Consider the following 14,121-nt stretch of genomic DNA (forward strand, 5'->3'; position numbering starts at 1 on the left):
TGACATTTCTAAATATTACAGAACATATAAGTAGAATGAATTCTGTTTAAATTTACTAGCAAAATATCCATTGTTCATCATACGCAAGACATAATGGGAGGTTTTATGAAAAACCCAAGGAAAAGCTTCTTTTATCACACGTTTTGTGGTGTAGGATTGGGTGATTCAAGATTCTTTTTTTTAAAAAAAAAATCTTCCAAGGATCACAAAAGTTATAGAAGTGTAATGATTTCATCTAATGACTAGGAATGAGGTTTACTTAATATTTTGGAGGAAAAAGTTCAGAGAACTCATACAATCCAGTGTGTTTAAGTGTGCAATATATGTAAAGGTAAAGGTGTCCCTGTGGATTTACTCCACTAGTCGCTGCTGACTAAAAGGGGTGGTGCTCATCTCCATTTCAAGGGCCATTGAACCAGTGCTCTCCAAAGACATTTCTGTGGTCATGTGGCCAGCATGATGTCAGTACAATATATGTGGATATATGCAAAGTTAACCACCATAGTCATGAGGATGTTTCTGGCAGGTTCCACTATTTGTTTCAGTAACTAATGTGTTAGTGTTAAGTTATTGCAGCTAATTCATGCTGATATACTCTGCCCAGTTTCTGATGTTCTTAATCTAGTTTAATTGTTTACATGAATTATCTTTTCTTCTAAATATGCCACTAATCAATTTATTTAAATCAAGAATGGAAAATTTTGAAGATCCAGCCGTTTTAACTCCCTAGCATCAATTTTGTCTTTGGAGGTGGATAGCCATGATTTGACTGAGCCAAATCTTATTTTCAAAAGATTGTAAAAATAAACATTTTGTATATGTTACCCTGCTTGACCTTGGAGGAGTTACTAGATACAAACATGCCTGCTTTTAGTGAATAAATGTTTAAGTAAAGAGAGATATAAACACATTTCTTTGATTAGTGGAACTTAGAGGAATCTAGAAACTCTTCTTTAGTAAGTCTAACTACTTTGTGTTATATGCTCTCATTTCTCACATGCTTCATAATGGGAACTTCTGAAATTTTATGCTATGACGTGCAGTTCAGTGCAGCATTAATCATAACTGCTTGTCCGTTTTTCTTGTTGCATCAAAATTATATTCAGTGAAATCTGTTTTTGTCTTGTTCATATTCTTTTTATTAGATGTGTCTTTTAAAAAAATCTTCTGAAATAAATTCCACTCGGTGCAAAATTGACTTGTTTAATTAGGGACAAGGCAACAAGTACATTTATTAATGACTGGAAACCCTTTATGGATTTTTTGCTGGCAATGGATTTGATTTATGGATTCGATGCTTAGAAAGGAAAATATGGAAACAATGAAATTATGACATAACTTTAAAAGGGGGAGGGTTCATGTTAAATGTATAACTGCTGTAAAGGTCAAGCTGATTTTTTATATAAATTCATTATTATTTTTTCTTTCCTTCATTTACATTTTTAACATCCACTTGTACTTTTAATTTATATTGTATGTTTTCTTTTTATTATTATATAATATCTCCTAACATACATATTTTTAAAAATGACATGAACTCCCCTCATTACATTGAACCAATTTTATTTTATTTTATTTTCTAGGAAGAAGGCAATATTAAAGAGATTGCAATAACATATCATGTCAAAGAAGGGCATGAAAAAGCAGATCCTTCACAATTTGAACTCCTTAAAGTACTAGGCCAGGGATCTTTTGGAAAGGTAAGAGAGACATTCGATCTTTTAAAAGCTACCATAGTATTTGCCTCAACCTATACTACAGCGTTCCGTGTGCCTTTGGCGTCTAGTCATGCCGGCCACATGACCACGGAGACGTCCTCGGACAAGCGCTGGCTCTTCGGCTTTGAAACGGAGATGAGCACCGGCCCCTAGAGTTGAAAACGACTAGCACGCATGTGCGGGGGAACCTTTACCTTTACTTTTACCTTTATACTAATCAGAATTCCCTAAATGAATATCTAGTTCTTAAATTCCACCTACCAAATCTTTCTTCAGGTTCTTTAATTGTCTCTTAGTTTTTGCCCAAGCTCAGATTTGAATATCTAAGAATGATTGTTCATAAATTATGAATGGTGAATAATCTAAACATAGTATACTTCCTCACAATTTTCCATGGTTGAATTAATATAAAACCTTGTTTCATTAATAAAACTGCAATACTTTGGATTCTGGTTCAGAGTGCTTTGACACATACAGGACCATGAATGTAGCATCTGTCTGCAACTCCTCAAAGCAACCACATGGAAAGAGATATCACTATTTTAAGAGTTACTTTCATTTTCCTAAATTCTTCAAAGGACTTTTTCAGAATCTATCAAAGTACTAAATAGACTAACTTTGAGGTAGGCAGGACTTTGTTTTAGATCAGAAGCATATAAAACATTTGGAGAACTTTACATTTGAATAATATTTGGTATGTGCTGATCAGCCATACTCCTCTTATTGGGAGTCAGAGGGTTTTTCATATTCTATTCTCCTGCAAGCTGCAGAGTTGAATATTAATACATTTTGCATGTGTGTACCAAATTGTTAAAAGGGCTGCTTTGTGCAGGTTGATGTAGCTGCTTTGGAATCTGCTCCCACCTGTTTTTGCAAGTGATATACATGCACAACTACGTCATTTTTCCCACTGTAGTTAAGTTAGTATACATGCATATGCACATATTGTATAGACAGCTAGGAGCAACTTCTGGTGCTGCAAATTCTTACATTTACTGTAAGGATTCAGAAGGGGGTACTTTGTAAATGCCCCATTCACTTTCACATTTTTTTAAAGCTTTGCAGAGTTTATATTGTTGGCCTGTTCAACTGTTTATCACAATAACATTGTTGCATTTGACATTAAAAAGGCTTTACTTGTGCTTGCTACAGGTATTTCTTGTGAAAAAAATCTCAGGACCTGATGCCAAACAGCTGTATGCAATGAAAGTGCTTAAAAAAGCAACATTGAAAGGTAAGTTATGCAACCAATAGATGTTTTAAAGAAAAAGCTACTTTTTCATCATGGTTGTCACTGTGAACAGTCACTGTACAAGGGAGTTGCTAAGTGAGGATACCTGTATTCAGGCAGAAGTTAATGAAGGTTTTCATGCTGCTGCTATGCCAAATATTCAGTTGCTTAATAATTTATTTTACATACAAGTTGCTGGATTTTGCTGAGGGTAGAAATATAGTCAAATTAGTATTTCCCTGATCACCTATTTGTATTTGTAATTCAGTGCTTTTATGGAGAGGTTAGTCTAGTGATGGCCAATATTTCTGTAGAACAATCCTGAAATTATCAAAGTGATGATGATAATAATATTTCTGCCTATGCCAAAGCTTGTCTGTCTATTAGCTATCTGAAACACAGGTTGGTATTGGCAGACTTGTCTGATTTAACTATCAAGTAGCATTTGATTGAGAGCCAGTTTGGTTTATGGGTAAGACATCAGGCTAGAAACTGGAAGATTGTGACTTCTAGTCCCACCTTAGGCACAAAATCAGCTGAGTGACCTTGGGGTTATCATTTTTTTTCTCAGTCCTAAGAAAGAGGCAGTGCCTAACCACTTCTGAAAAACCTTGCCAAGGAAACTGCAGGGACTTGTCCAAGCAGTTTCTAGGAATCGGACTCGTTTGAGTAGAAGGAAAAAATGGTATTTGGCTACCTAACTGCATTTACTACATTTTACATGACATAGGTTCTGGAAAACATTTAGGCTGAGATAACTAGATATTCCAAAACAAAAAGTCTAAATTCACTTTGTAGCTATTAATTTGAACAAAATGTTTTATAGTTCGTGATCGTGTTCGGACAAAAATGGAACGTGACATCTTAGTAGAAGTTAACCATCCCTTTATTGTCAAGTTACATTATGGTAAGTTTAATAAATTTTGCAAATCAATGCCATATGATTAGAATATCTGTGTGAGCCCTTTGTGTTAGGCTACGTAAAAAAATCCAGATACCTCAGATTCCAAGACTGCTAGCTTATTGTTGGGAGAGTATAACAACAGAATTTTGAAGCCCAAAATCAAGGTGGGGTTACTTTAAGTTTCATTTTTATTCTTCCTTCAGTTTTTGGACTGTGTAATACATTGCCAAGTTCATCCTTAATTATCCTTAATTTCAGTGAAGATTCTTATTTAACAATGCTGTGCTATGTATCTGAAGGACTTTAGCCAAATTTGAACCTACCAGCCAAATTAAGCTGGGATGAGATGCATAGATTTACTATCAAAGTCCTGGTTCAAGAAATCCAGCATCCTTCTTTCTGACGGGCAAAGCAGAGCTTTCCTACAGTGATCTTCTGAGGCATTGTGTGCAAACTTTTATGAAACTGACAATATATTACAACGTATAGCTTAATTTAGAGCCAATATCTGGTTAAGGCTTCAGGCTAGAAATCCAGAGACTATGAATTCTAATACCAATTTAGGCATGAAGCAGCTGAGTGATCATGAGCCAGTCACTCTCTCTATCAATCTTGCCAAGAAAACTACAAGGACTTGTCCAGGCAGTGGGCAGGAGTCAAAAACTGACTCGAATAAATATCTTAGTTTAAATAGATTCTGAAAGATATGATATCGAGCCTCACTGGAATATTTTCTCTTATTTTTCAAGCATGGTAAAATATAGTATTATTACATTCATACAAATAACCATGCAGACAATATGACAATAAAAAAGTAGCATTAATACTACCTGGTATATGGTGATAATCAAAGATTGCCCAACGTTTTCCATTTACATGGAGGTTGGTATATAACGTTCTGCTATATCCAAGGTCTTTTATGCCATCCCAATTCTGCACAATAGTATCAGTTCATAAAACCGTGAAACAATAGGCTCATAATGTAGAGCAATATTGCTGTTCTTGCCAAGAACAGACCAATGTATTTCTTGCGAAGATTAAATACTCAAATGCTGTATATATATTTTCCACCAGACATCATTTGTTTCATAGAAGCATTTCTCTTTTATAAACATTCTTACTGAGATTCAGGAACCTAGCTTGAAGACATTTTAATGAGGAAGAGCTCCTGTATTGTCTCTTAGGATACACTAAATTCTACAATAAATGTTTTAGCATTAACGGGCAATGATTGTACATTTTTAGTGAATTTGAGCTTTGGGCATTGTTTTATTGATTATTTGAAAATCATAGCCCATGGAAAATGCTGGAATTTAGCCGTTTTATTTTAATACTTCCAAAAAAAGTTAATGACGAAGCATGTTGCAATAGCAATGTTGTAATATGAATACTTCACATGACAGAAGATTCCCTCCAAGCTAGCTCTAACAGCCATTATGCTTTTTACAGCATTTTTAAATGCGGGATTGTGAAGCCCCTTAGGCAGGCAATAATAGTTCAGCCGTCTCTAGTAGGGTAATTTTCAGGAAGGATTGAGAGGATGGTAGCAGCATCAGTAGATGCAATTAGTTACTTACTGCAGCACTGTAGCAGCTTAAACAAACAGCAGCAGTAGGCACTAAAAAGTGATGGGTGCTAGCATGGGCATGGTTATCTAGTTATAGCCTATGGAGTATAACATAAATAATTAAATAGTTCCTTTCCATGGTTAGAGATACTGTATTGATTTTACTGAAATCAATTGTTTACTTTTCCCTCAGCTTTTCAAACAGAAGGGAAGCTATATCTTATTTTAGACTTTCTCAGGGGAGGCGATTTGTTTACACGCTTATCCAAAGAGGTAAGCAAGGTTTATATTATAATTACAACAAGAGCTTTTTAATAGAACTTTTAAAAATGTGCTTTACTATGTAGGAATATTTTCCACATTTCTTAATTTTTGCATTTATCATACAGCATTTCTTCTACATTTTCTATACTTTGAAATAATTCTAAGAGCTAATTATGATTATATATTAGTATGAATTTTAGATGCTTTGTGTTAATACTTATTTACTAATGACAGTGGCTTTTATAAAATGAATGTCTGTATGCTACTTTTAATTATATATGTTACACTTTAAATTGAGAAATAAACATTCTTACTACCTGTCAGATCTGCCCCAATCCAGTCCCTTAGGGAAGAAAGACCCTCGACTTCATTAGATTGAAGCGTTTTTGGTAGTTCCACAGTCAATGGGTTAATAATTCTTTCTATGGAGAAAGGTCCAATATATTTTGGTCCCAATTTTTTGGATGGTTGTCTAGACTGGAGGAATTTAGTAGACAGATAGACCTTATCTCCTGATTTAAAGTTCTTCGGCTTTGTGCGCTTTTTATCAGCTTGCCTTTTGAATGCTTCTCTGGCTTCCTCCAAAACCTTTCTCACCACTGGTCAGGTGGTTTGTAATTGGGTCACCCATTCCTGGAGTAATGCTATTGATGGGATGGCCTGAAGCAATTTGGGGATAGATACAAAGTCTTGTCCCATGGCCACTTTAAATGGGGTGAACCCAGTACTACTGTGTACTGAATTATTGTAAGCAACCTCTGCATAAGAGATAAGGTCTGTCCAATTGTCCTACTGGTAATTAATATAGCATCTGGGGTACTGCTCCAATACCCCATTGCTACGTTCATAGCCCCCGTTAGTAATCGGATAATGCAAGGAGCTGAGCCCCTGACTGGTCCCCAAAAGTTTTAGGAATTCCTGCCAAAACCACGAAGTGAATTAGACTTTGTGATCTGAGCTGATCTGTTCTGGAGTGCCATGTAACTAGTAAATATGCTGCATGAATAGTTTATCCAAAGTGTGAGTGGAGGGGATTTTTTTGGCAGGGAACAAAATGCACCTGTTTGGAAAATAAATCTGTTATTACCCAAATTACTGTGTTCTCCAAGCCTTCGGGCAGTTCTTCTATACAGTCCATTGATATCTCTTTCCGTGGAGCTTTTGGTTCTGCTACAGATTGGGAGGAGCCCAGTTTCTTCCCTTGTCTCTGTTTGGCAGAGGCACAGGCAGGACAGCTGACTATGTAGCTTTCTATGTCCTTTTTGAGGGAATGGCCACCAAAATTGTCGCTTGACTAGGTGCAGGGTGTTTATGAACCGAAAATGCCCTGCCACTTTTGAGTCGTGCCTTTGTTGTAGGACCAACAACTGATGGCTTCCTGGTACGTACAGTTTTGCCCTTACCTATGCTAGACCATTCTGCAGTGTACATTCATTCTTAAGCACCTGGTACCATTTGTCTCCCCCTAAAGCTGCTCTTATGGTTCTCTTTAGATCATCAGTTAGTTGAGCTTTCACTTTTGTGTGTGCTTGGGTGGGGCCACTTGGGTGGGGCCACTATTTGCCTGGAGAAGATGACTTCCTTAATTACCTCTTGCTTTGAATTATTGTATTACAGCAGTCTGGATAGAGCATCTGCTAGGAAATTCTTTCCCCATGGGAAATAACATAAGATGAAGTTAAAGAGCCTTGGTGGAGCAGTGGGCTAATGCCTCCTTAAGTAACACCAGCTGCCTGCAATTAGTGCAGGTTCGCATCCCACCAGGCTCAAGGTTGACTCAGCCTTCCATCCTTCTGAGGCAGGTAAAATGAGGACCCAGATTGTTGGGGGCAATAAGCTGACTTTGTAATAATGCCGCTTGGGGGCCCCCGAAAGCCCTAATAAAGCAGGCAGATACATAGAATGAAGGCTATTGCTAAGCACATTGATTTGTGCTTAGATTGTAAGCCGCCCTGAGTCTTCGGAGAAGGGCGGGATATAAATGGGATTTTAAAAAAATAGGTTAAAGTACTGGGCCCACTGGGCCGGTTTTGGTGCTAGTCTCTGGAGGATTCTCAAGGCTTCTAAGTTCTTATGGCCAGTCCAGACTTCAAATAGGTTTTTCCCCTCTTCTAGGAAATACCTCCAAGTTAGGAATGCCCACCATATAGTAAAGGCTTCTTTCTCCCAAACTGTTGCGTTTCATTTAATTTCTGTATATGCGCATGGCTGTAGGACCCCTTGCTCATTTTCCTGCAGAAGTACCGCGCCTACTGTGACATTGCTGGCATCCACCTGGATGACGAAGAATGCATTGGGGTGTAGGTGTTTCAGCACTGGTCCACCATGAACAATTGTTTAAGTTTCTCCAATGCAGCTTTGCATTCCAAAGACTATATAAGCGGCTGGCTGGGCTTGGGTTTTCCTTCTCCCTTTGTCTTTAGCAAGTTGGTGATGGGGAGGGCTGTCTGGGCAAATGAGGGAATGAATTGGCAGTAAAAGTTTGCAAATCCCAGGAAACTCTGCAGCTGCTTTCTAATACTCCAGCACTACCTGCACTTTCTCCTGGTCCATTTCTGTGCCCTTGTGGAATATTTGATATCCCAGGTGGTCAATCTTACTTTGGTGAAATTCACACTTGGAAAGTGTGGCATACAATTGGGCAACTCATAGTTTCTTGAGCACTGCCCTGACCAGTTTCACATGCTTTGTCATGGTCTTGGTGTAGATCAAAATATCATCCAGATAGACTAAGACCCCTTTATACAGTTGCTCATGTAGCATCTCATTTATTAGCTGCATGAACACAGCACGGGCACCCAACAATCTAAAAGGCATGACCTTGAACTGGAAACAGACTAAGGGGCAATTGAAAGCTGTATTTCACTCATCCCCTTCCTTGATTCTGACTTGGTAGTATGCCTCCCGCAAGTCCAATTCAGTGAAAATTTTCCCTTTTGCCAAGTGGGCCAACATGTCCTTCATCAAGTGGATAGGGTAAACATTCTCCACACAGACACCGTTTAGTCCACATATAGTTGAAGGGACCTATCCTCTTCCCTGAATAGCACTGGAGTGGCCACTCTTGGTCTGACAGACTGTATGAACCCATACTTCAGGTTTTTGTCTATAAAGGTCTGTAGTTCCTCTAATTCCCCGGGGGTCATCAAATGCAGCTTAGACTTGGGCAGTTTAGCCCCCAGCAGGATTTCTATGGAACAGTCAGTTGATAGGTAAAATTGGAGTCTGTGACCCCTTCTTACTGAAAACATCCCATAGGTCCCAGTATTCTTTGGGGTTCCAAAAATTGCCATGGGATTGTTCTTTGGTTGCAGCACATCCTTCAGTGCTACCCTTGACAGCTTAGGGGTGGGTTTCTAACAATCTTTGTCCCCTCTTCTCACAGGTAGCCCGCTGGATCTTTAATAAGCTGTTCCTCCAGTTCACATTAGGGTTCCACTTCAAATGCCAAAATAGTCCTAATACCAGAGGCCTCTTTATGCCCGGGGCCATGTTAAAGCTTAGAGTCTTTATATGCATGCCCATCCTCATTTCTATCAGCTTGGGGACGAACATTGCCGGTATTTCCCTGTTGTGACTCAGGGCCAGCCTGTGGGTCCGACAGCCGGGTCCGATGTATCGGAGGACTCAGATGTGGGGGAGGAGGGAAACGAACCGGCTGATGATGATTTGGAGGCTTTGCAGAGTCCTCAGCCGGGGACCTCTTCTCAGCTGCGTGAGCCCGAGAGTGCGGAGGAAGATGACCCACAGCTGGCCCTGTTCAAGGACGCCCGATGCAGGAGGCAGTCGAGCAGGAACAAACAAAGAAAGGCTGTGAGACTCCTCGGGAGGAGGCACAGGGAGACCACGTCCTGAGCTCTCTATAAAAGGAGTGTTTGGGGAGGGGCTGGTTGCTGAAAGCAACTTTTCCGCTTGAGAAGACAAGCTCTAGTGTTTTTGTTAACTGCGTAATTAAATCTTGGCAGAAGCCTTTTAGCCTTGGACGCTTTCCAGACTCTTCTTTTTGAATAGGGGTTGCGAGAAGAGGGCTGGTTCAGAACATTCCCCTCCCACTGAGCCATCCAGCTGGCAAAACTCTTATGGGCACTCTTAACTTGCCTGAGTCTCATACCCAATTTCTCAATCACGGCTGGGTTGACCAGACACCTGGTACACCCTAAATCTAGGAGCGCTACTAAATTCCCTTTGTGTCCCAAGGAATGTACCATCAGTTCTATGAGGACAGTCACTGGGTTGACTGGGCGAATTATCAAGAGAACATTGTCATAGTCAGAGTCGGTCTCTACTGGGCTGTCCAACAGTTCAGTCAGAATTCTCTCACCATCTTTGGAAGATAGGATGAACTCCATGACCTCCACTCCTTTTAGGACTGTTTTGATGGTTCTCCATGGCAGCTTTGCCTACTTTTTGGTAGATCATGGAATTGACTTTGGGGTTGGGCACACAGTTTGGCAGTCAGCAGCTCGGTGACCTTCTTTTCCACACCTGAAGTAGCCAGTGGACCACCGGCATGGACTCTGCTCATGTGGCTATAGTTTTGGTGCCTCCTTCACCCACAGCTCAGCCGATATTTGGATTACACCAGGTCAATCTCTACCTCCTCTGCTAGAATGTACCAACCATGGAGAGTGTGGAGATGCAGATATTCTAGATCTTGTCGCTCAGTCCATCTCGGATGCAGCTGGTCAAGATATCTTCTAGCCAATCGGTTAGCCAGCAGGTTAGGTCACGGAACTCTTGGGTGTACTCGCTCACTACTCTCCATCCCTGGCTGATGGTTTTTATGTGATCTCTGGCATTTTGGTTGTCCAAGGGGTCCTTGAAGCGCTTCCTAAGGGCAGACATGAAGTAACAAAGTTTCTGAGCCCTGGGACATTGTCATTGTGGAGGGTGACCATCCACTCAGCCATAGGCCCCTCCAGCGCCATAGTCATGCACTACCCCTTGGGTAGCTATTTCTGGACCATATTCCCACATGTAGGTCCAGACATGTGCCAAGAAGAACCCCAGCTGCTTGTGGTCTCCATTGAATTTTGTGCTAAGGGCGGGTGCCTTGCAAGTCTCCATCACACAGGAGCTGATCTCGCAGCTGGGGCAGGTTAGACTGCAGGGCCTGGTACAGGAGCATTTGTCGCAGCCATGGTGCCCTCTGCTGCCTATGGTTGTGACAACAGAAGCAGTTGCTCTGTCACTCTTTGTGTTTGGGGCTAGCTAGTCAGCAAAGTTCACAGACCAGGTCAGCATCTTTCATGCCTTGAGATTGTTGAATGCTCCTCTCAGGAGCTTTATGGCTTGCTCCAGCATCCAGCCCTCTCACTTTGGTTTGTCTGTGTTCTGCTGCTCTTCCAGCCCCTCCAGGTCCATGTACACTTCTTGCTGGCGGCTGCCATGGCTCCCCGAGTGAACTTCATCCCCATGGGCTTCTCTTCTCACTCCTTCTTTTTCCAGACCCTGAGGGACCATTGGGGTCATCTCCCAGGAATTCAGATAAATCCAGCCCTCCAGAAGGGGGTTTCGAGGATGCTTTCTCCAAGGCTTTGATCTCTTCCTGGTTGCTCCCTTGAGCTGACATCATTTGCACAGTTCTCATGGTAATTGAGGTCCTCTGGATTGACCTCAATTACAGAGCTATCCTAATGTCAGACCTCCCCCAATCCTTAGGAAAAAAAGACCCTCAACTTCATAACGAAGTTGATTGCAGTGAAGTCAGGCTAGCTCTAAGGTTTTCCAGCATGAAAAAGATACAGAAAAGGTTCCCTTCTCTTCTCCCCCTGTGGCCAATCTATGCTTCGCCAGTCGGGGTCTCACCAAGATGTTATGAGAACACTGAGATGTTCTGGGAAATTCACATTCCTTTCTCAGGGTGCATGGCCTTGGTGCCTCTGGTATAAAATGGTTCCAGACTTCTCTGGTCTTCATCACCTGTCATTTCTCCCTTCCTATTTCCCATCATGTACACACAATCATATTGTCCATTTGTCCACCCCCCTCCAGCCGTTGATGGTAGGAACTGGCAGGACGTGACACTACCTTAGTTATAGAAATGCATGTTTTTCTTTGTAGGTGATGTTCACAGAGGATGATGTCAAATTTTATTTGGCTGAATTAGCACTCGCTTTAGACCATCTGCATAGTCTTGGGATAATATACAGAGATCTAAAACCAGAAAAGTAAGTTATTTCAAATTGGATTCAAGTAGCTGTATCCACGGAATTATGAGGCAGAAGGATACGGCAAAAAAATGTCATAAGTCTCTGCTTTTTTCCTATGTATATTGTAATGTCAATGGAAATACTAGAGAGGAATAATGTATAGCACAACACTGCTTTCATCTTTCTTATAAAAGAAACAAACACTTGCAAATGCCCATGGCTAAATTTATACATTTGATAAATTTTATTTATTGTAGAGGCTTATAGATGACTCCTATCAATAGAGGTGTGATGACTCAGCAGTTAAAGACACTGAGCTTATAAGCTGAAAAGCTGACAGCCCAGGTTCAATACCTGAGCACCACACAATGGGGTGAGCTCCCATTACTTGCCCCAGCTCCTGCCAATCTAGCAGTTTGAGAACACGCAAATACAAGTAGATAAATAGCTACCGCTTTAGTGGGAAGGTAGCAGCATTCCGTGCGCCTTGGTGTATGGTCATGTTGGCTCCATGACCCCGGAGGTTCTTCAGACAATGCTGGCTTCCTTGGTTAAGAGACAGAGATGAGCACCACTCCCTAGAGTCAGACACAACTGGACTGGGGAAACCTTTACCTGTATCAATAACGGAGTAACCCTGAAATGATATTCTATAGCTTTCTTTAATCATTGTCAATAAAATTTATATAACCAATTTAAAACTTCATTTTATTTATAGCATACTTCTTGATGAAGAAGGACATATTAAATTAACAGGTATGTAAGGCAAAATTTACTTTCTATGAATGATTTGTAGGCACCTTGCTTTTGGTGTGACAAAACAGAACAATTGCAAAATACATGCACTTAAAAATAGCCCACTTAAAAACTACACATTTTTCTGGTTAGAAATATTACTACCGTATATACTTGAGTATAAGCCGAATTTTTCAGCCCACTTTTTGGGCTGAAAAATTCCACTTCGGCTTATACTCCAGTCAACAAAAAAAACTTACCGAGGACTTGTGCGCGGCCGAGGCTTTGGTGCTTCCGGGATCGCCCGCACCTCTCCCAAGCCACCGCCGTCCGAGACCTGCCGAAGTTTGGGGAGGTTTGGGGAGGTGCGCGCGCACCTCCCCAAACTCCGCGCCTTGCCTGCCTGCTTCTTTCCGCAGCGGAAAGAAGCAGGCAGGCAGGGCGCGGAGGAACGGAGACTTGCCGACGTTTGGGGAGGTTTGGGCGCCTCCCCAAACCTCGGCAGGTCTCCGTTCCTCCGCGCAGACCTGCCGACGTTTGGGGAGGTTTGGGCGCCTCCCCAAACCTCCCCAAACCTCGGCAGGTCTCCGTTCCTCCTGCCGACCTTTGGGGAGGTTTGGGCGCCTCCCCAAACCTCCCCAAACCTCGGCAGGTCTCCGTTCCTCCTGCCGACCTTTGGGGAGGTTTGGGCGCCTCCCCAAACCTCCCCAAACCTCGGCAGGTCTCCGTTCCTCCTGCCGACCTTTGGGGAGGTTTGGGCGCCTCCCCAAACCTCGGCAGGTCTCCGTTCCTCCGCGCAGACCTGCCGACGTTTGGGGAGGTTTGGGCGCCTCCCCAAACCTCCCCAAACCTCGGCAGGTCTCCGTTCCTCCTGCCGACGTTTGGGGAGGTTTGGGCGCCTCCCCAAACCTCCCCAAACCTCGGCAGGTCTCCGTTCCTCCTGCCGACCTTTGGGGAGGTTTGGGCGCCTCCCCAAACCTCCCCAAACCTCGGCAGGTCTCCGTTCCTCCTGCCGACCTTTGGGGAGGTTTGGGCGCCTCCCCAAACCTCGGCAGGTCTCCGTTCCTCCGCGCAGACCTGCCGACGTTTGGGAAGGTTTGGGCGCCTCCCCAAACCTCCCCAGGTCTCCGTTCCTGTTTGGGGAGGTTTGGGCGCCTCCCCAAACCTCCCCAAACCTCGGCAGGTCTCCGTTCCTGTTTGGGGAGGTTTGGGCGCCTCCCCAAACCTCGGCAGGTCTCCGTTCCTCCGCGCAGACCTGCCGACCTTTGGGGAGGTTTGGGCGCCTCCCCAAACGTCCCCAAACCTCGGCAGGTCTCCGTTCCTGTTTGGGGAGGTTTGGGCGCCTCCCCAAACCTCCCCAAACCTCGGCAGGTCTCCGTTCCTCCGCGAAGACCTGCCGACGTTTGGGGAGGTTTGGGCGCCTCCCCAAACGTCCCCAAACCTCGGCAGGTCTCCGTTCCTCCGCGCAGACCTGCCGACCTTTGGGGAGGTTTGGGCGCCTCCCCAAACGTCCCCAAACCTCGGCAGGTCTCCGTTCCTGTTTGGGGAGC

The 14,121-nt window shown here is 42.7% G+C and overlaps 1 protein-coding gene across 2 annotated transcripts in view; it reads left to right on the plus strand.

Moving 5' to 3' along the window:
• Positions 1-14,121, plus strand: part of RPS6KA3 (ribosomal protein S6 kinase A3) — a 62,767-nt gene that overhangs the window by 12,205 nt on the left and 36,441 nt on the right. For both annotated transcript variants that reach the window (XM_083362669.1, XM_083362668.1), the window contains exons 3-8: positions 1,584-1,700; positions 2,871-2,952; positions 3,776-3,856; positions 5,614-5,693; positions 11,748-11,854; positions 12,555-12,592. In XM_083362669.1, coding sequence (XP_083218795.1) covers positions 1,584-1,700; positions 2,871-2,952; positions 3,776-3,856; positions 5,614-5,693; positions 11,748-11,854; positions 12,555-12,592 — 505 coding nt within the window. The remainder of the gene's footprint in view (positions 1-1,583; positions 1,701-2,870; positions 2,953-3,775; positions 3,857-5,613; positions 5,694-11,747; positions 11,855-12,554; positions 12,593-14,121) is intronic.

Source organism: Vipera ursinii (genome assembly GCF_947247035.1).
Source record: "Vipera ursinii genome assembly, chromosome: 4".
Lineage (NCBI taxonomy): Eukaryota > Metazoa > Chordata > Lepidosauria > Squamata > Viperidae > Vipera > Vipera ursinii.